Source organism: Branchiostoma belcheri, unplaced genomic scaffold (assembly GCF_001625305.1).
Source record: "Branchiostoma belcheri isolate BF01 breed outbred unplaced genomic scaffold, Haploidv18h27 scaffold3, whole genome shotgun sequence".
NCBI lineage: Eukaryota > Metazoa > Chordata > Leptocardii > Amphioxiformes > Branchiostomatidae > Branchiostoma > Branchiostoma belcheri.
Genome location: NW_017803909.1, coordinates 4,868,969 through 4,891,197, shown reverse-complemented (window position 1 = coordinate 4,891,197; position 22,229 = coordinate 4,868,969). Strand labels below are relative to the sequence as shown.

Here is a 22,229-nt window from a genome sequence, read left to right as displayed (position 1 = left end):
TAATTAACCAGGTGAGGGTGCCAATTAGTTTTTTTTTTGGCGGGAAAATTGACCAACAGATTTTTTGGCAGAAAACTTTCAATCAGCTATATGTCCATTGAAGTGTAAAAAACTGTGGGGCAATTTGCCATTTTCAACTACACGATACGAAGAATTTTTCAGTGACGCTTAACGTGGGATTAAAGTTGCCGGCTACAATTAAAGACTGAACTGGGCAAAAGAGAAATGCGAGTGTAAGTGTGTGGCATGTGGAGTGTTGCCTCGTGCTAATAAAGAAACCATACTCACACCTCCCCATCTTCTTTCACACAGCTCTGTCCATAAAAGTTTGGCACTTCCTTCCGTTTAGACCAGGATTCGGGTCCACAGGGACAAAAGGCATGCAGACCCTCAGAGTAGAGTGAACTGGGCAAAAGAGAGAAATGTTAGTGTGCAATGTGCACCTGACGGCATGTGGCATGTTGCCTCGTTTTAATAAAGAAACCATACACACAGCTCTGTCCATAAAAGTTTGCTCCTTCAGTCCGCTCAGACCAGGCTTCGGGTCCACATCTTGAAAATGGGAGAAACAAAAGTCAGTGCATAGAAAACAGCAATTGGCCTAGCAAGAAATTATGTCACGCAACATACAATTTTATATAAACCACATTCAACTTTAGTCCAAACATAAAAACCCTCAGGCTGATTTTACTCAAGAGAAATTCAATTGCCAAAGAAAAACATGTCGCCAAAACATTCACTATCTAGTACTTACTGGTAATGCCCATAACCACGCAATTCAAAATATGTAAAAAAGGCAATCTTCCAAGATTCTAAAAGATCCAATCTAGCAGTGGTTTGTTTGGTTCATTTACACAAATTACAGGATCTAGTTAACCAACATCTAAATGCATTTTCACTCAAAAAGAATTACTCGGTATCTATGTCATCCGGGGGCGCACCCGACGCGCGTCCCCCGTTTGGCTGGACAAAAAAGATTTAGACGACTGACCAAACACAAAATCGCAGAAAAAACATAACACAAGGAATGGAAAGAAAGCCTACGTTTATGACCAGGTCTTCACGGACATGTATCACGGACTGTAGAAGTACAGAGCCAGGGCGACAGAGCGCCGTGCACGTGTTAATCCAGATTTTACACCATGAAATTAGCGGACATGCCCCACCACGCCTAGACTCGATTGATTAATTATTTGTTGAGGGCCTGCAAGGGGGGGTATTGATTACGAATTACGCCAAATTTTCGCCGCCGATTACGAATTACGTTAAACTCTCAGAGCTGATTACGAATTACGTTAAATCATGAGGATTCCAGACCGTCTAAAACACAGCAACTAGTAGTTCAACGTCAAACTATTGCCTTTGTGCTGATTGGCGCATAGGCGGCATATCCAGGAGTTTTTTTAGGAGTGAAGACAAGTTCTGGCGGGTGCCAAAATCACCCGAAATCGGGTTCGAACCGGTGGCTGCAGCGAGTTCGGAGCGCGCCATAATTGTAGGTGACGATTAACCTTTTCATAACCACTGAGCCATGGCGATAGAGGAAGAAACATTTATAAATATTATACATGCTGTGGATACTGGCTTCCTAGTCGTAGACCGGCCGGCCCCGATTTATGGTGTCCCAACTCACTAACCTGCCAGAACGGGGGCAATATCACTACACAATATCGCTCCACCGAGATTAGAAATTGTGATGGGGGGAGGGCAAGATTTCGGGCGCCGAAGGCGTCCGCCAGCGAGCGCCGCAGGCGCGAGCCTGTTAGGGGGGTCCGGGGGCATGAACCCCCGGGAAATTTTGAATTTTTAACCCCTCTGAAACGCTATTTCCAGCATTTTGAGACCTAGATTTTGACTGGACGACAATTATCGGTTGTGGATTGGACCATTTTGAAATCAGCCTATGATCTCATGGATTACGCTTTACGTCGCATAAAAGTAACTAATTACGCTTTACGGAGAATAAAAACGACCAATTACGCGTTACGGCTAATGTACCGATTACGAATTACGATGATTTTGGACGGCCGCCTACGGATTACGAAGGCTAAAAAGGCCTGATTACGCCTTACGAAAAAGGGCTTGCAGGCCCTCTTTGTTTGTTAACTCACTACTGTGAATCCATAGCCTTCGCGCCTCCCACCAGAACTTAAAATACTTTATTAATAGACTACGACGAGCTAACTTTTCTGTGGTCCAGTCATGTTACAGCAGGCACGGTGGCCCCATTCACCAACAGATGGAGAAAGTCCAAAGAAGAGCAACAAAACTTCAACCCTTAGAGACATGACTTCCCAGGAAAGATTAAGGGCCCTTAGACTCCCTTCTCTGCAATACAGACGCGTCATGGTGACATGATTCAACTGTACAAGCTTGTAAGGGGGCTGGAGAGACTTCCACTAGAAACCATTTTGAAGTAATGTCAGCTGATAGCTCAACAAGACTAAGAGGACACAAGTATAAACTCAAAGCACCACTAGCTAAGAATAGGGTCATAGGACAGTCATTCAGCGTTAGAACTGTGGAGGACTGGAACTCTTTGCCACAAACAGTAGTGGAAACAAAAACAGTCAAAGAGTTTAAAAGACGACTGGATAAGACCTGGGCAAATATTATGAACGTCTCAAGTGAAAGTAATAAGGACCAAGATTGCATAATTCATCCTCAAAATCAAATCAGTTCAACCACAGTGACTGCTTCATACAATAACAGATATAATTTGGCAATTAAGTATAAAATCCAGTAAAATACCAATGTGACAACCTCTGATTCAAAAGCAACGATAAACCAGCAACAAAACCGAAATTTAATGTATTTTCACTTGTGCACAAATTTAATTTTGGGTGCTCAGAAGTAAATAATATATGCACCCCTTGGGAAGTCTTGTTTACGTGACTTTTTTGGCGGGAACGTTGAGTGGGTTTTAATTATGCACACGTGCGGTACGTTCCAAAAGGTGTTCACTGGGCCACACTGTGGAAATTTCCACCAAAAAAACGTGTTTATAACAGTTTTAGCAGCGAAATTCGCTCCTAGCTTTTTTCAATGCCACTCAACACGGAAGAAATATGTTCAGTGTTCCCCAAAACCACGATAGTCATGAAAACAACCTCCCTATTAAAAATATTCAAGTACAAAATGGCCCACATATCGTTCCACAAAACGCAAATTTTTACGGAGTATAACGGTTAACATAACGAATTATCACGTGGTCTGTTGTTTGTACAGGCTTGTTGGAAGTACACATATGTACATTCGAGGAGCTAATTTGTTGTCTTACCTCGCATTCACGTCGCAAGAACGAGTCTTTTTCAGCACCAGGCCGCCATGGTAGTCGCCATTTTTCGTTTCCAGTCTCCGAACTCCGCCCGCAAGCGCCAGGAAAATTACGAGTTTTCTCCCTCCAACATCCAAAGAACGGCACATATCCGAACTGGAAACGCCCAGACGATAAACTGTACACTTGAGACGGATAATTTGCGGACAAAAAGCCGAAAATTTACCCCAAAAGTTGGAGAGAAAATTCACGCACAACACACCGCACGAAAGCGTGGTACTGGTACTCGCGTTACATGTGCTGCCTGCAGCTGGTCGAATGGACCGTACCATGTGTGATAATTGCATAGGGGTGCAAACGAGATTAATCATTATTGCTTTTGATGATTAACCATCACGATTCCGCCACTAATCAAAGGAATTATTCTCGTCGCCGAATTTTGGACTTGTTTTCTGTGCCAAACCCAACGATCACGATACCGTCTGCCACAGCAAGTGTTTATATCCCCAAACTTGTGGATGCCCCCCCCCTCCATTTGTACATTATAAGTGTGGACCTCTCCTTGGTGCTGAACTCCCCATCAGTTCCATGTATTAGTATATTGCAGTTGTGGCCGCAATATTGTACTAGACGCTTTGTTTGACACAATAGTACACCCATTGAAAAGCGAGGGAGATGTATTTTAGTACATATATACAGTATATAGTACATTGAAGCCTGTATATCAACAAGATCTTTATTTTATCAAGTCACATACATTTTCTGAGGATGAAGAAAAAGTAACAGCAGGGTTTACGGAAAAACCTGGTGCCTGCCAGGTCAGGCTACCACAAGATTAGGTAATATTTCTTGCTTAACAAGGTTTATAATGTAAAATGCCAATACCAATGCCATTCAGGCAACATTATAATTCCATATTGTATGTCTATAATGTTGGTATGGAAATAAAGAATTGGAATTGGAAAAAATGTGAAAATGAAGGAATCTTGTTTTTTTAGCCTGCCTTGTTTTTTTTTGCCCTACCCCACTAGATTTGGAGTCTGCTGAGGATGTCATCCATAAAATTTACTTGCTGTGGCCTTATTATATGCTACTTTGATATCATTTGTATTATTTTGGTAGATTCATTTCCCATTTTCACCATTGGAAATGTGCGTAATTATGCATTCAGCACCAAGGACAGGGCTTTTTTTGGAGCTAACAAGCTAAATCTTTCCAATGACCACAATGTATTTGGCTGTCTTTCTCTCATTAGGTTATGCACATAACTTTGCCATGCGCAGTCTTCCAGATGCTATATATTAACGAAGAAGATGTTTACCAAATATATTACTGATACTGTTGATACAATGACAAATATGCATACTAACATTACCTGCTAACATTAACTACCAACAGCTCAGAATGTACTACATGTATGTCCAACTACACATCCTGTATTGTTTTTGTCAGCCAGGCTAGTGCTTTTGCAAATGACACTGGCAAGCTAGGTAGCCCTGGCTATACTAGTATGTTTTTCACAGCTGAACCAATAGATATACAAATAAGAACATTTTGTGCACTTCCATTACGTTTATTTGATATAAATATGAGGTTGGTGAATCATGCCATAAATACATCAAGCCTGAACATTTGTAATATTATCTTTAAAAACACAAAACACAACTGCAAACAATACTCAAACAAAACAAAACAGGTCACTTTTGGTACCAGACAGTCATGTATCATATGAGAAGTATGCAGGAAACTGCAATGATAGTACCGGTAGGACAGAACTGCAAATATGCTACTTCTGGAAGATAACATGGTAAAACAACCTAACAAAGATGAAAGTCTGAGCATATTGTGTGTACTTTAGACCAAATCCCTGGTACACATTAGGAAGACTTGCTGAAATTATCAGACAACCTGACCACGCTAGGGTCCTCCACAGTGCCCTTTCAACCAACTAATCCAAAAATAACCATAAATCGAGTGCCAGTATTTGGTAAAAAGAACCTCCACATACATGCATGCTACTTGAGAAGTTCATACTGGTACATGAAGATGCAAATGAGTCTTTAAATACAAAAGACATTACTAAATAGGGGGCTATATAGAACATAATGTCTGCTCACGTTCTGTACTCAAATGTAACCATGATGCTGAATAATGGTTTCATAGACTTAATCTTTAGACTTTAACATAAGATTCAACAATTAAAGGTGTTTCTTTTTGGATAGAATTTTTATAATGTTCATGTAAGCCCCTTTCTGATCATAGTTTCAAGCAATTCAATATCTAGGGTTCTAAACGTTATTTCTAGGCGTTTTGTTAGGCAAAACTACATCCTTTATTGTTTTTACAGTTTAGGTAATACTCTGATATTCTTGCACACATTCAACTTGCTTTACATCAGCATACCGTTAATATACCACACTGTATTAAAATTTCCTTACGGTTTAAAATATATATTAGGATATTATGTTGTTAGAACTTAAAATCACTTTACATTACATTACTTGACTTCAAAGCAAGAGCAATTCTATTTTCTGGATGGTTTGCAGACTTCAAAATGCTATCGATGACACAGATGCTGGTAGACTCAGAAATCACAGAATCCTTGTTGTACCGTCTTCACAGTCATAAGATGTGGTTTGATTTATTCAGGGATTGTAATACAGGTGGATGTTCTTTCTCCATCCTCCTTGAACTTGGCAAGATGAGCAAAATCTGTTCCAGTGTTAATTTTTGAGTATAACAAAGCTGCAACTGATTGTTGCGCCGTGAGCATGCTACAAGTACTTCTGGACCTCGCACATGAATATCCACGGCTTGATGCCAGCCTACTTCTGGACCTGGAACATGAATATCCGGAGGTTGATGTTTCTGGCGGCGAGCAGCTTGTTACACTCGGCGGCGGTGACCAGGGGGAAGTCGTAGTAGTCCGTCTCCAGGCTGTCCGAGGAGAACTGGAAGCGTTTGACGGCGGCTTCGAGCTTCACGTCGTCGTATGGTCCCTTCATCACCAGGAAGTTCATGTCTATACTGGTGTTCACCTGTGTGAGGAGCAATCAGTTCACAGTCAAGTCATTAGACTGTGTTTTGTAATTCCATCATGACAAATCGTTAAGCACGAGTTATACTATATAAGATGTTCTGGTCTTCTATTACAGGACTAATTCAGCAGTCATGAACCACATTTGTTTTCTGCAGCAAGTGTGAACATTTCAGCACAATCTCTCAAACTAGGTGTTACAACAGTTCATAAAGAAACTGCATGTGTTTACAAAGCCAAGCAATTTTTCACCAAAGCTTGTTACTGTATGTTGGAAACTGACCTTTGACTTGAGGATGATCTGGTAGCTGATCTGGCGATGTACCGTCAAGTTGGGCTCGCGATCGTTGTTGTTGATGCGTGCCTTCACCACCCAGGTCTGGTTGAGGACAGTGAAGCGAGGGCTCTCGTAGTAGAGACGTGTGATGAACTCATCCGTACGGTAAGGGCGCAGCTGGATATCTGCAACACACCCGCAGTATACTCAGTGTCAGTACCAGGCAAGACCCTGGGTTACACATGGACATGAGCTCAACAGCATTGGGTACAATTGTTATAAAGCATTTCAGGGAACATGCAGTGGCATTGATGGTGCTAACAAATTGTTTCTTGATGATATCAAGCTACATGTAGCTGCCTTTAGATTGTGATGTTTTTACAGTTTTTGCATCTGAGATGGCAGAGAAGTCAGGCTGCAACAATGTGTGCAACATGGAAGTCCTGATAAGAATGTGTTCAGTTGTGATCATTTTTCTACTGCAAACACCAAATACTTTCAAATTATTAATTACCCCCTGCTTTCACAACATGCTGATGAGAAAAATTTATTTGGTGCCAAACAATCAGGTATCTAAAATTTTAATACACAGTACCAATATCAATCACCAAGACACAACTTCATTGTCTTCAACCAGAAAATTGACACATTCACTTTTAAATCAGTGCAATTTTTTTTCTTAAATATTTGAAGTAAGTCTGCAACTTTAACTCTTGTGACAACAATTTTAATAATTGGACAAGAACTTCATTGGAAGAGATGGATGTCAGTATACCATGTGCTAGCCAATTTGATAAGTTCTTTAAATTTGACTGTTCCAAGAGACAAAGGCATGTTTCTCACATTAAATTAGGAACAATGGGTTATGTTCCTATTGTCCTTGGTAATCATTGCAGAATTTCCAGTAATGGAAGGACCTTTCTGTCTTTATCATTTTTCTGATAGCGCCTGATAGAATATGTAACTTTTTACTACATTGATACTCTATGCATGAGTAGGGTCTGATTCTTGTCGTAGTTTGTACTTGATTCCTTAGGCATCAAAGTTAGCAACATCCAGCCATAGCTTGCTCCCTGAGTGCATTGCCATGAATCAGAGTTTATGAGTAAGGGTAATGTTGAACATGTGGTCCTGGACAAGTCAAATAGTTCTGGCAAAAGCATACCATAAACTGGTACATAAAAAAATCATAGGAAGAGTTTTGTATGCAGCTCTTCAAAACAGTATACATGTATTAAGAGCATATCACTTGTCACCATCATGAGCAGGATGGTGTTACACAGAGAAGCATAGCTAAAGTATAGATTTCAAGATTCAATATTATAACCCTCCTAATGTCATCCAAATAGAGGTTGACTATTTGTCTGTAAATGTTGTTTTCCTGAATAGCTCATATTTCCAATTTGAAGTGCATGTTGACAAGAAAAATCTTCTGGTGTTTGTTCTTAAGTCACTCTATATTTAAAATCATGTGCTGAAACTTAAAGTAGCACAATGTGTATTGCAATTTGGAGAACTGTTAGACACATCTTTAGATGTGAATAAGGCAAAATTATGTCTTATCATATTGCATTTACTTATTACTGTGTAACAGTATCTTTTTAACACTTGAAAATTGTACAATGTCATATGCTTTCAATTCAAATAGACTAGTTGATATTTGTTCTTTTCAGCTTGAGAAACACAAAGCCAGAAAATAGGTTGTAGTTTGTAATCAGGCAATTCAAACAAGGTAGCTTTTAGTTTTAACTTTACCACTGCTGATCCAGAATAAGCAAATTAGTAATATCCTAAGCTTCAGTATTTTATTATGCAGTATTTTATCTTTTAAGTTAAGTCCAGACTGGTAGCTCCACTAATCTGCACTTGGTAACAAGATCCTGCTGTGTCATCTCATAACACCTGTGAATCTTGATGCAACACATTGGTTGAAGGCAAAACATGGATTCTGCTACTTGCATTTGTAGATGCAAACAGTATGGGAGTTGTGACAGTGTTTGGAAATTGTTAACCTCCACAAACAAAATTTAGTTGCCAGGTCCACATGTCAACATTATCCTCAGTTTACCACTCCACTCAAGCACACAAACAGAATAAGTGCATAAACTAAACTCATTCAAAGTTCTCTCACCACACTCTTTATACTCACATGTACATTGTACAGTTGCCCCTCTCATTTCACACACAGTTAGGGCTTTGTTGGCTCAGAGTGTTCAAGACAGTTTACTTTAATTTGTACAATTTTCCAAGTCACCTCTCTGGGCCTCCATTGGCTTGTACCTGGGCTTTCACTCGACGCTGATACAAAAATGCAAACATTGTGTGACACGTTCTTTAATGGAAGGACCAACAGTCATGAGAATAAACTATTGGGATTGTAAAGGAAGACTAACTGCTCGATGCTTGGTTTTTGTGTCATGTTTATTATGATTATTCAATTTAAAGATTACATGTTGCAATGAGTCATACAACAACTAGCCTTGATGCACATACTGAATTTTTTCCACGATTTTAAGACATGTATGACTAGTGTATTGAATGTAATACACCTTTAATACATGTACATGGCTATTCATTATGTATATCCATTGCAAAGCGATAAGGACATCATAGATCAGTCCTGTCAATGTGTCATGGAAGAAAGTGCAGCCCAGAGAGAACATCTGATGAGGCTGCAAAATGAGCATGTAACAGCAGAAGTTTGTTTCTTGTCTTTCCTTTCCAGTGTAGATGGCTGCTGCTTCTGGTCCACATCTTCTGGGTGGATGTCCTCTGGATGATGATGATGAAACAAAGCAGTTCCCTCACTGCCAGAGCCAGAAACTGACACCACCAGACTATCAATGACAACTGTCAGAATATCTCCTCTGTAAAAGTGATGTAGACTTGCACCATTGGCAAACCGATTATTTTTACCTATTTCTCTGTGTTAGACAATTATTTCTCCAAGCTGTCATTGAGTGTATCCTGCAGTGAATTCTCCAGTTGTCAACTCTGACTTTGAGATGGTCAAGTGTTGGCCAACTCAGATGTACTTGGTCTGGACAATGCAACAGAACAAAAATTCTGCAGACAGCATTCACTCAAGCATTGACTGCTCCAAAAGTGACCTGGGCTAGTACCTTTTAAGTTGATTCTCACAGTTGATTGACACGCAGCTTTTCCTGGTAAAATGGTCCATAGGCTCATCAGGTAACTTGCCTCTTGCCCTTAAGAATGTTGGCTCTTGTACAATTAATATTTTCTCAAGATAGTAGACACCACTTGCTTCCAAGCACAACACTGACAATCATGCATCAGATTCTGGATGCCCAATAGACCACTGTGACCCATTGCAACACTGCATCTGCCACCTGACACAGCACTCTTCTCATTCACTGGCTGTAAGATCTCTTCCCTGCTGAAGTCTCTGAGCTCTTGTAGCTAGTTCTGAGAAGAAAATGTGATGAAGCCACAGCAACTGACTTGACAAGCTTCCCATCTTCTGTCTCCAAAATGCTCTCACCTCAGCATATAGGATACTAGTACTAGGTCAGCACTCGATTAATACGTCCTTTACACTTGCACACCAGAGAACAGATTCTTCAGTGTTGAACTGGACTTAGTCTGGTGTGTTTGACTCTTGTCATGCCGGCCTCAGCTGTTGACGTTGTGTCTCCATGTGTACTTGAGAGTAGAAAATGATGCTGCATTATGCCTTAGAAACATGCTGAAGGATGTCCTGAGTACTGCAGCAGTCTGACAGGTTCTCGTCCCCTGGCTTGGCTTTCCTGGTGTTGTTAGCTGGTCAGAGGTTGATCACCACAGAAATGAGAGGTTCTATATGCCAAAAATATCACTTCCAAGCATGTCCATTGTTACCGGGTACTTAGGCTACCAAAATCAGCCACTTTTGCGTATGGATGCACACAATGTTTCTATCTCTGTGCATTGCCACAAACTCTTCCGACATGGTTCTGCAGGCTATTTAAGGGAAAAGAGGAAAAAGCTCCATATTCAGGAGACAAATCATTTAGCTTAAAAAGCTGGCAGAAAATTGTCTTGCTGATTTGAAGGTTCATTAAAAAGTTATTCTCCTGGGATTTTCTACAGGAATTTTCAGTATTTGCAATGACAATGTAAGATATTACTTCCTCCAAATGTAATCAACTCATCAATAACTGAATACTAAAGCCAATATTTCACTAATTTCTTTTCATCAATGAATTACAAAATTACTGCACATTATAAGCCTAGTGTGAGGATTGTTGTGTACTGGTCTCAAGTTGGGTGTCATCATTGAGATATACTGTATATTCACACTATTTTACTTTTTAGTTTCTTTGGATGCCAAATAGTAGCACACTTCTGGACAGATGAGGTTACTTCTGAAAATTTTTCATAGATGTTGACTGTAGAATTTGCAGGTATTATATCAATCTTTTTTTGCAGAATTTTAGTTTTTTTTTTAAAGTTGAAATCAAAGTTTTATCTTTTCAAACTTGTTGTAAAGTGCCTGATGGATTGGTGTTAGATGTAGATGCAATGTAATCAAAGGAATTGGCTACCAACTTAGAGGAGTTATGCTTATGACCACTTAACATTGTTTGAAGGAGCTTGGAGATGATATTACTTCAATCTGAGTCCTTTTCTGACTTTCAAATTGGCAAGCCTAGAGAACAGTCTGACTATGAAGGATTTTCATTCACTTGCACCTGTTCTTCTAGAACTCAATGCAAGATTAAGCAGCTCCTGTGTTCAGCCATTCCACCAAAGGTGTAAAGCTGATGAGACAGCTGAACACATTATGCTAGCTAATGTTGACTGTGACCTGCACTTAGTAACACTGGATTTTACAAAATACAAAACCTCAGGCACACCCAGAGAGGTGACATCACGTCAAAATGGAGAAAAATCTGGAACACTCCTGCAAGAGAAGAGCAGGAAAGAATACTTGCTTGGATTGGCTACTTTCTATTAATATTAATAAAATATCTTCCAAACAAACCAAATACACATTCAAGTGTCAGAGGATGAATGGATGGTTGTCTTTCACTTATATCAGTAGACTCCTTAGTAAAACAACTGCAGACATTTCGTTAGAAAAGAACTACACAAAAACAAGGTACTCAGTAAGTGAAAAGCTCAGCAATCAGTTTTCTAACCAGCAAAGCCAATCTTCTCAAAGGAGAGGAGGTTGAAAATATGGTTGAACAATTCCAGTTCCTCCTTGTGCTTTAGGTCTATTACATCCAAGGCCTCCGTTATGTCTGCCCCACTCTTTTTTGGATGGCAACAGTCCTGTTCGTGTTCTTTGTGCTCATGGAACGGTCCTCTCCACTGGCAGCCAATGCGACGGTACTTGCAATTTGTCAACCTATTGATGTTATGGTTGTTAGAAAGGCATACTTCATTGTTACAAAACGTCAGCAAAATCCATAAGGTCTGCTCTTTGTCTCACAAAGTTGGGACATAGATACACATCTCAAAGTAAAAAGTAACAGAGAAAAAAAGAAAGTCATGGAACAGAAGATGCATGCAACTGAGCTAGGCAAAGTTGCTAAACAGCACGGAAAAATCAAGAGACATCTGTGAACGGAAGCAGAGGATGAACACCGCACTGTACATCTATAGGAAAGGATGTGAACACCTGGACATCACAGTGCCTGCATCATTCACTTCTTTTGTAAAACAGTTGATTTAAGTTAATGTTTCTTTGATCATGGAACAAAGTGGTTCCCAATGTCCAGTGTCAAAAGCTTGACTTTTAATTTCCCTCTACTGAAAGCAATGAATGTTGTCAAAAGTTACTAAAACTAAACATTACCACTGAAAAAATTATTCAAATTTGCATTTTGGGGACATTGAGTTTTGGACATTTACAGTGGGTTTTATAATTTACTGCATTGAAACTTGAATTATAATTTCCATGTTGTTTGGTGACATATGTTGCAAAAATTATCTTGTTGCATGAGTTGACCCACATACTTCCACACCGTAAACGCAATTTGCTGCCATCTTACACTGGAAATTTTCCACATACTCCCCTTCATGATTTGTGAAACCAATTAACTACTGAATAGGTCTATTGCAGATTCTTTATCATTTCAAAAACAGGCTTTTAGGAACTCTTCTAGACTTCTTCATTTTAGAAAAGAGAGACAAAGAGTATGGGGATTGAAAGAAATATTTTGGGGACTTAAATTGACTGTCACAGTGAAATCTCTATTAGCCTGGGAAGCTATGCTTTGTAGTCTGAAGCCTTAGTTACCGGTGAGTACACTCAGTAATACTGGGTTTACACAGCTTTTATCAAAATGAACCTAAGTTTGGAAGCCTGTGAAAATTTCACACACAGACTTTCCCAGTGAGTGATGGCATTGATTTGTAGAAGAAATAGCTTAGTTAGAGGATTTAACTTGAAATGGAATACAGGAAATGTTTTTTTTTTGTTTTACAAAGACGTCAGAACTCATTTGCCAGCTAACAGTTGTTCATTTTGTACAATTTTTGTTCCTTGATCACCGGGAAGTTCCATGATTTTAATGACAGGCAACTGTTGTGTCCATAACTTTTGAGTATATATATAGCTGCCACCTGTCTCATGTGTCTGCTCAAATTTAAATGTAACATCAATGTGGTAAAACAAATTGGATGAAAAATCTGCCTAAACCCAGAACATGCATCGAAGATGATAGCACATGAGCACATTGCACTCTTACAATGCAATTTTTGCCATTATAAATACTTCCTTTTTTGAGCCACTCTGTGGATAACTTTCAGCGTCTAAGTAGTAACTTCTCTATACTTTGTATATAAGATTTTACAAAACACTATTGCAATAGTTTACATTTCTAGAATGTATGATTTTATAAAGTGAACTGGTTTGCAACAATTTTGACTCAGCTGTTTGAATTTCAGTGCCAGGTTCTTTGTTGAAGTATGAAGAAGTCATTACTTAATGAGATGAATTTTCTTGAGATGTTTGAGTCTGTGTGTTATCGTGACTCTAATAAGAAGAAAGATCAGTGGGATTGCAGCCTTTCTCCAGTAGACGTCTTGGACTCATCATCATCATCAGGATCATCTTCATAAAGGTCGTCTAGTAGCTGACCACAGGTTTATCCCACTTCTGTTGATCTGAAGGAAGCACAGGTGTTTGCACAGGTGTTGCAAGTGGCTTCCACCCTCTTCTGAAGAACTGGTTCAGGCTGCTCACAGTGTCCTACCAGTGGTGGTGGTCTCCAGCTTCCCAAGCCCGTAAGGTAAGTAGGAGGACGGAATCCGCAGTCTCCAAGGTGATGCCGAACATCATCATCATGGTTCTGTTGTCTTCCTCCCCAGGCAAATTTCTACATAAGCAAGGATTGCTCATTTCACAAGTTCACTGCTTTTGTAACAGCAGCTGGTGACTGACCTAGTAACTGCTGATAGCCTGCGGTGGCTACATGACTATTGAAGTTAAGTTTGAGTGGTAATGTCTATTGGCGAGTACACAGCAATCTGGTGGTCTTAATGTGTCTTCAGGTGGCTCAAACAAGGAGGTTTGGCAGTTATGACTTTGGTTATAAGTTAAGGCTTGACCATGATTTTTGAGATTTCACTGTGACAATCAATCAGCAAAAAATAAAGATGTTGAACCTCTTTAATCCAAGGTTTATATACTTTAGATGCTTCAGGCACCAGGAAAAAAAGGAAGGATAAGTCCATCATCCTTCTCACATTTTTCATACAGTATAGTTGCAGTGCCACTCTTTGCTTCCATCTACAGATGCTGTATAGAAAATAACATGCACCTCATCATCATCATCATCATAATCACAATCAAACAGACAGCAATTTGGCAATTGCTAATGTCTCTGTGCTACAAGATGTCCTACTTCATTCAAATACCTATTGGCATTCTCACGTTACATCATGATACAAAACTGCCCTGTCCAGATCAAGGCTATCAGTATCAGGTCATTCAAGTGTTTGTTCAAGCTACTGCAAAGATGACTTCCATGAAAAACAAAATGTTATTAAGTTTTGCAGAATATTTATGCATGTCCCGTATGATTTCATGATGGTTTGTGCATTCCTCAAAAACTTTGACCAACACTTAGCAAAATAATTTTTTCAAAGATTTAGCTTTAAAAAATCATTAAAACATGTGACCTCAGAAAAAAATAAAAAGTATAAATCTTTCCTCTTTTCATTTTTGAAGTTTCATTGGAGTAATCGGCCAAATCATGCCTTGCCAAGTGATATGTAATCACTGCAGGTGAGGTTTTGATTGAAATTTTATCAATAAATCTACCTTTCTTTACCTTCCTTTTGTAATTGGATCAGTGTGATCCTTCAAGCATGAGCTTGTAAGTAAAAAAGAGTGATGAAAAAACTGCAACTAACTGTAAGTGATATAAAAAAATCCTAATTTCAAAGGTTTACATAAAAATGTATAAAAAAGGGTATACTGTGTCATTATACCTCTGGGGCCAAAACTAAAACTGCATTAAATATGCATGATTTATTGGTTTAAAGTGATGCACTGCTTACAAATCAATATCCAAAACAATGATACATGCCTGCAGTATCATTGATATGCAAATTATGGTACTTTTATCGACCAAATTTACCATGACCCAAATGTAAAGCTCTTACTCTGTGGGATCAAAATACTGTGAAAAAATACAGTAAAGAGTAATTTAGTGAATGATCTGATACAACCTAGAACTGGACAGAGCAATTTTAGTGGCCCATGGCACCAAACAATGTTGGTCTTATTCCAGTCTAAAAACTTGAAAGGATTAAAAAATAATAGCACTGTGTTTGCAACAGCCAGATGCTTCAATCTTCTCAAACTAACACTTATGACAACTGCAATGTACAGTGCTCAACGTTGCTTAGTAACTCCAGAAAATTACCTACTGACATTCATTTAAAATGCATGCGACAACAAACTGTGAGACAAAAAACTGTGAGAGCCAGATGGCCTGACCAAAATTTCATACTAATCATTGTACCGGACCAGATTTGGTCATATCATGACAAAAATTTTTATTAACCAGTTTGTATCAAGGCCAGGCAGTTAGATTTTCAAAAGCCAACATTCAAAATTTTACTCCTTGTGCTCAATATTGGAAAGAGGACCTTGATTGCCTAATCAAAGAGAAAATGACTTCAAATCAATAAGGAAGTGTTATTATAATCTATTATAGCTTTCACCAAAAGATAAAAATTTCGCACTGTCTTACAATGTATGTAAATGGCTAACCAGCATGCTAGAAAGGGCTTATGATTATATATAACAAGACTGGAACATGCTAATTGTGACCTTTTTACATAACTAATATATGTATATCAAACAAACCAAAAAAATTGTGAAAATTTCAAATATTTCAGCTGGCTGAGCATGGTTTGAGTCACACTGATTGTCACAGATTAAATTGTTCAGTCTTCATAATTACTAGCCTGTGTTACACAATCTCTTGCTGCCAGGCATTCATTGGCCATTCAGTTGGGCAGGTTACTAGGTTTCTTTTATCCATATCTGTCAAATTTTCACAATCATGGCTGAATTTGTAAAAATGGGGAAGCATGCTGAATTTGATGGCAAAGGTTGTCCGAGTAACTTATAATAAAAGATAAACATTTTATGAGGGGAGGCACCATGTTTTTCAATGGATATGAAATTTTATTACCTACTGGTACCACTGAAATGAAAATGTATGCTAATCACAATGATTGATGTCTTTACTTGCTTATGTTTATCATGAAATTGAAAATCCAAGTTGTACTGTATCTTTCTACTGTATTTTTGTGATCTACGAAATATGAATTGCGATGTGCCCATTTCTGACCTAATAGGCAACTCTGCCTTATGTATACACTTTCTGGTATTTCAAGCATGACTTTCAAAATTTGCATGACCGAATGGAAACTCATGACATATTTTCATTTCTTCAACAACATTTTTCTGATGCCGTTAAAGAATGTAACATTCACAGCAATAAGGGCCAGGCTAGGATACAACCCTACGCCTTCTTAACAACTTTGAAGTGGTGAATTTCTGTCTGCTGCAAACACAGTGTAAGAAACTTTAAAATCAGTGTATGGTGCAACACATGGGTTCCAGAGCAGTAAAGTGTGTACCTATCTAATGTGAGTGTAGGTGAACATACAGGAGATGGCTGGGCACAGGTACACTCCCCCATGGCCCACATAGACAGACATACTGTACCTGTCCTGGCACTCCTCTGTCTCATGCTTCTCTAGCTTGCTCCGAGGGTACTGGCAGCTACAATACTGACAGTTTGCTGGCAGCTCGCTCACTGCCTTCTCCACGGCCAGGTTGCGGGAACAGTTCCCGCGACTGATGTCCGTGCGGCACCCTGGGCAGGACGCCTGCTCATCCTTCAGCCTAGCATCTGCTAACAGGTGTGTAAAACAGCCGGCACACATCAGGTGTCCATTTGTACACTGGGGGATAAAGTAAAGAACTGCATGTTAAAATTGCAGGCTTTTTTTCAGCAATTTTGGATTTTTTCTGGAAGTGCTTTCACAAGCAGAAAATTGTAAACATTTCTCATGAATGGCTTCCTTCTAAAGAAGATATGCTATTGATAAAGAAAAGAAGCCATTCAACTATCTAATCTTACTTACTGTATAACAGAGACACAGTCGTTTTTTCTGTCCTCCTTCAGAAATAATTGTGTGATTGTGTGTGAATTTGTATGTACACAGAGATGTGTAAGTTGTAAGACAGTACTGTATGTAAGACTGTTTTGCAATTCTCCGATTTGCCTAAATGTAATTTTTTTTTCAAGTTGGCAATACTTGAGTATCTCATTTTATTCCAATTAGCTTCCTTAACCATTTGCATCAGATTGTATTGTCCTAACCTCCCATCAGCTACGATAGCGTTGCATTTTACAACTACCTGTATCCATTGATATTTGTTTTTCAGCACACAATAACACAGGTTTGTTGACAGTATGATGTAATCCCTATCACCTGGATCATGTGATCCAAGTTCTACCATGTGATTGGTCAGGTCTAACCAATCAGGAGCGTGAGAACCTCCAGGGGGCCAGTGAAGCCAGGGGTTTCATCATCACAACAATGTACCCCAAAAAGCTAAATACAACAAGTATTCAGTCACTGAGAATAATGTGAAGTGGATTACATACAATTGTATTATGCAAAACTTAAACCACAAATCCATGCCCCATTGATAAAAGTCTTAAGATTATCATGCTAGCTCCAAATTAGTAAAATCCACATTTTCAACATAGTTACGGCCAAGACCATAGGAACCATTTTAGTTCACAGATGACAAATATGGTAAGACAACCAAAAAGTCTGAGGAGGCCAAATATAGCACCGTCAGCATGTGTAATCAGCACGCCTTGTGACCTACAAATATTTAAATTAGTCTGACTTGACTGCTCAACTGGAAAAGCAAAACATTATGACATCACCGGCCTAAACAACTACAATTATAATAAAGAATGCTGACAACAAACAAGATGTTTATGCCAAACAAAGAAAGATCATTGTTATAGGGAATGATGTGCTTTTGATTTCACACAGAATATATGCATGCATCCGGCAGATGGAGTTTGATCGGAATTTGTTTGTGAGACCGAACCTGGTAAACAGCAGATTTGGGCAGGTCCAGGCAAACCGTGCAGCACAGAATTCCGTTCAGTCTTCTCTCAAGTCTGTCTTCCTCGGGCCGCTTTCCGTCCCCGTATTCCTTCTTGGCCCTTTTCTTGACTGGTTCGGCGATTTCCACATCTTCCTCGCGAGAAGTCGACGGTTGTTCGGAACTTTCTTCAATCTGCGGCAGCTCCTCCCCTCCGAGGTCAGCCATTTTTGTTGTTCTGTGACGTCAGATATTTCGTCATAGATATGCAAATTTTGTTGCAAAATACGCGACTAGCCAGTTCTCAATATTAAAAAAGAACTTGTCCGGATTTTCAATGCAATAATCAACCCACCACTCCAGAGTTGTAAATTCAAATTCCTCGAATGGTTCCAGCTCGTAAATCGCTGGTTGTGCTGAACAGGTGCAAATGCCATATAGCTTGAGTTCATGGTCTCATGGGACAAACCATAATAACATGGGGCGCATGCAGCCAATGGGCTCCTTTATATATAATAGCGGAACATTCTCCTAATGACCATTCTCTTTCTCATCATCGAAGTCATTTAAGAATTCGCCAATTTACCTAATTTTGTCTAGCTTTGTACGTCTCTTCTCGGAATGGCACCATAGCATCTGCTTGGAAATTTAGTCTTGGCCTGCACTGCTGCATGCATGTCTAGTAAGCGTCGATAGGAGGCATGCATGAACAACATACAGTTGTAATCTTCAAGCAGATGTTGGAAGGGAAAGTCTGAACGTGTTAACATTCTTTCCTGCTAACGGAATATTTGTTTTGGGGTGTTGAATTAGTCGGATTTTCAATAACAAAAATAGATGATTCTTTTGATTTTTGTTATAATATTATTTTTTTTAGACATTCGTGTCATTGCGACATCGACGGTCACGTGACGTATGAAGAGAGGCGTGTCCTGTCTCCAGGTCACCAGAGATCATATCCGGTCAGACCCCCTCCGTGAGCAGCCCGTGAGCCGTGTGCCAGGTACTGCAGGTATTCTTGCTTTAGGCGTACCGGAGGAACGCACGCTACGCAGGTAGGTTCTCGATCTCGAGTTATGAATAACTTAACAAGATTAATACCGATGCGTTGAATACCCATCCCCATATAAGGTGGATATAACGGTCGCTGGGGTTTGGGTTTGTTGATGACGGAATGAAAACATAGCATCGTGAGTCCTGCGTGAGGGCACGCTGAAGTTGTTGTTGCAAATTACAAGATCAACAGGCACTTGGACTAGTCGATCGACTGAACACGTTAACACCTAATGTATTGAGGTTGGGACGAAAACAGACCCAGATTGTAGTACTTTGGTACATGTAGTTTTGAACCTCGTACTTTGTTCTTGTGACTCACTTTATATCTGCTTGGATCAACGATCAAGAGGGTCAAAAACAGACTCTGAGACGTGCTATTATTTTGACAGAGACACAGTGTTTTACAGATACTATGTTACAGGGCGTGGGTGAGTCATTATTTTGTTATTGGTATGTCAGTATTTGTTATTGGTATGTCAACACACCAGTCTACCTGGCTGTCTACTATATTAGTTCATAATCATATTACATAACTGTTATATTTGCCAACGCATTCTAGGTGTCAGAAAAATTATGGACCTGTCAGATCAGACACGGTGAAGATTTTGTGATGATCACAATTACCCAGTAACGAGATATTTGTTTGTGTAAAGTTAGGTTTGTCACTGATAGTGCTTTTAAGAAATTAACATTACAATTACATGCATCTTTCCTTTCATTTTATTTTTGCATAACAAGATTGGTTGCAGTAATAATTTGATAACATGTCTTAGTAAACCTTATCATTTTTTTTGCTCACAATTCAGCCTTAAATGTCTTGAAGTGATTAACTCATTGGTTTTCCTCTCATTTTTGTGCATAATGAAATGGGTTGCAGAAATACTTCTAAGTAAACCTCATCATTTAAAAAAATCTTTGGGCACATAATTTACCCTATCAATGTAGCATCAAATGTCAAACATTTCTCAAATGTAGCAAAGTAACAGTGCACTCTCGCCCACTTTTTCACACTGTCCCATTTCCCTGAGATTTACTCAGTATGGCTACATCTCTGATTGACACGATTATTTTCTGACCCGAGTTCATGTATAAAAGGGTCACAGTAAATGGGGAGTTTGTCTTAAAGCGAGACCAGATTGGTCAGATTTTATCATGGCATCAACAGGTCATCTGAACATTGTACCACATACCTACGTTCCTATTTATCCTGATCATGTGAGAAAAGTTTGCTCACGTACACAGTACGCATACATGCATACGGGGAGGTAGAAACCTGGTAGGTTTGCAAGGGCTGAGTATTTCCAATTTTCATAGACTTTCTTTTCATTCCATATTTCTTTCAGTTTACCAATTTGTGCTCAAGACTAGTGTGTGTAAATGTACCATTATGACTCATGGGCACTGTATCAAACAAATTATACAAAAGCAATGTTTCCTCTGAGTCTAGACTTTGGCAGCAACAAAACAGGATTCCTGTACTATTCCGAGTATTCAGTATTGTGCCTGTGTTGGTTGTATGGGCCTTTATAGCTGTTTTGTTGTGACTTCAAAGTAAAAAGATTTATTGTTTTCTTTGAAATGTCGAGTGCTTAATTGATACCAGCAAATCTGCTTGTGCATGAAGCAGGTGGTTAAAAAACTGAAAGGGTTTACATGTATCTACCATATGTGATGTCCTGTAATTTTTTTAGACTCTAGATAAACTTGCTAGTAACTGAATTGAACAACAACCATCAAACAGATGAGTTCTTACAGATTTAAGTGTGTGCAGGTTAATTTTCAGTGAACAATGTATCATTCATGAAAAATTCCTTCATACCTCTGGTATTTGGCTGAGTGCTCTTTTGATGTTTGGCCAGACTAATATACATGTAATATTTATGATTTCTGTACGTCTTATGACTACATGTATTTGAGGTTTGTTCTAGACTGCGTCAAGTCGTGTTTCAAGTGAAGGTATCGTACTGTGCCATAATAATTTATGGGATGCCACCATATGTTAATTTGTATAATACTAGTAGTACTTAAATAGTCGTTATTGTACTCGTAAGGCACAGGTAACATGTCTCATTGGTGCTGTCTACTTGTTGTGTACAGCAATGGTATGTTATCAATGCATTGATTCTTTTCAGCATGACTTTGCAGCATTTTAATGTGAAATCAGGCATCCTTTTTGAAATGCATACCAGGTATGTGCAGGTGGAAATAAAGCAGCCACCACCAGCATTGGAGAACAAATATTATCTTTCCTTTCTCTGTCTGTTATTTCATCATGTATATGCTTGAGGCCTTCTGTGATAAACACCTGCTTGTGTGAAGTGCTGGGTTACCACTTGATCAGTCAGGGAGAAATATTAGAGCATGCTCCCAATAACGTCGTCACAAAGATTTCAACACTGCCGCTATCGTAACCACCTCGGCAGTCTGAAGAGCCTCAAGTGCTGTTGTCACAAACTCATCACTGAGGCACATCGTGTGTCATTATCTCGGCTTACCGTGGTGTTCAGAAGGGCCAGGTGGTACGTTTGAAGAAGTCTCATGATGTGGCATTGATATCTTCAAAGGACTTTAAACAATTTTTCTTTTTCTTTTATCATGACAGCCAACATATCGTACATGCATATAGATTTAATACATTTTAAACTTTGTCTTTGTCCCCACTTTTATCTACAGGAGCATTTAAACTTGGTTCAGTCTTATCTAACTGAGAAGGATTATATGTACACCAATGTTGTATCTTACAGACAAGATGAGGGGACTTCTGCTATTGTGTGGTGTCCTGGGGTGTGCTCTGGCACAGAGAGACGCAACCCCTGGGCCAACTCCTGGTACACCAGGGTGAGTATATCCTAAAAAATTTGGAAAGTTTTTGAAGGTCAATGGTCTCTGCTATAACAACAGGGCATGCCGAAGCTATATAAGCATGGAATCAGGCAATCGGCCAATGTAAAGTTTTTTCAGCCCTGCAGAATGT

General features: G+C 39.2%; 2 protein-coding genes across 11 annotated transcripts in view; one reads left to right on the top strand and one right to left on the bottom strand.

Annotated features, from left to right (window-relative positions):
• Nucleotides 1-5,885: 5,885 nt before the first annotated feature.
• Nucleotides 5,886-18,629, bottom strand: LOC109473666 (cysteine and histidine-rich protein 1-like). Its single transcript, XM_019773617.1, has 5 exons — nt 18,203-18,629; nt 16,793-17,031; nt 11,736-11,947; nt 6,598-6,776; nt 5,886-6,315 (listed from the first exon to the last, which is right to left on the bottom strand). The coding sequence occupies exons 1-5, from the start codon at nt 18,425-18,427 to the stop codon at nt 6,103-6,105; spliced, it is 1,068 nt and encodes a 355-aa protein (XP_019629176.1). The 5' UTR covers nt 18,428-18,629; the 3' UTR covers nt 5,886-6,102.
• A 509-nt stretch (nt 18,630-19,138) lies between these two features.
• LOC109473663 (CD109 antigen-like) overlaps nt 19,139-22,229 on the top strand; it is a 31,667-nt gene continuing 28,576 nt past the window's right edge. For 9 of the 10 annotated variants that reach the window (XM_019773607.1, XM_019773614.1, XM_019773613.1 and 6 more), the window contains exons 1-2: nt 19,139-19,254; nt 22,000-22,093. In XM_019773607.1, coding sequence (XP_019629166.1) covers nt 22,005-22,093 — 89 coding nt within the window. In that variant the 5' untranslated portion in view covers nt 19,139-19,254; nt 22,000-22,004. Of the gene's footprint in view, nt 19,255-20,512; nt 20,532-21,999; nt 22,094-22,229 lie in introns of those variants that run through there. The other variant, XM_019773606.1, reaches the window with a different exon arrangement.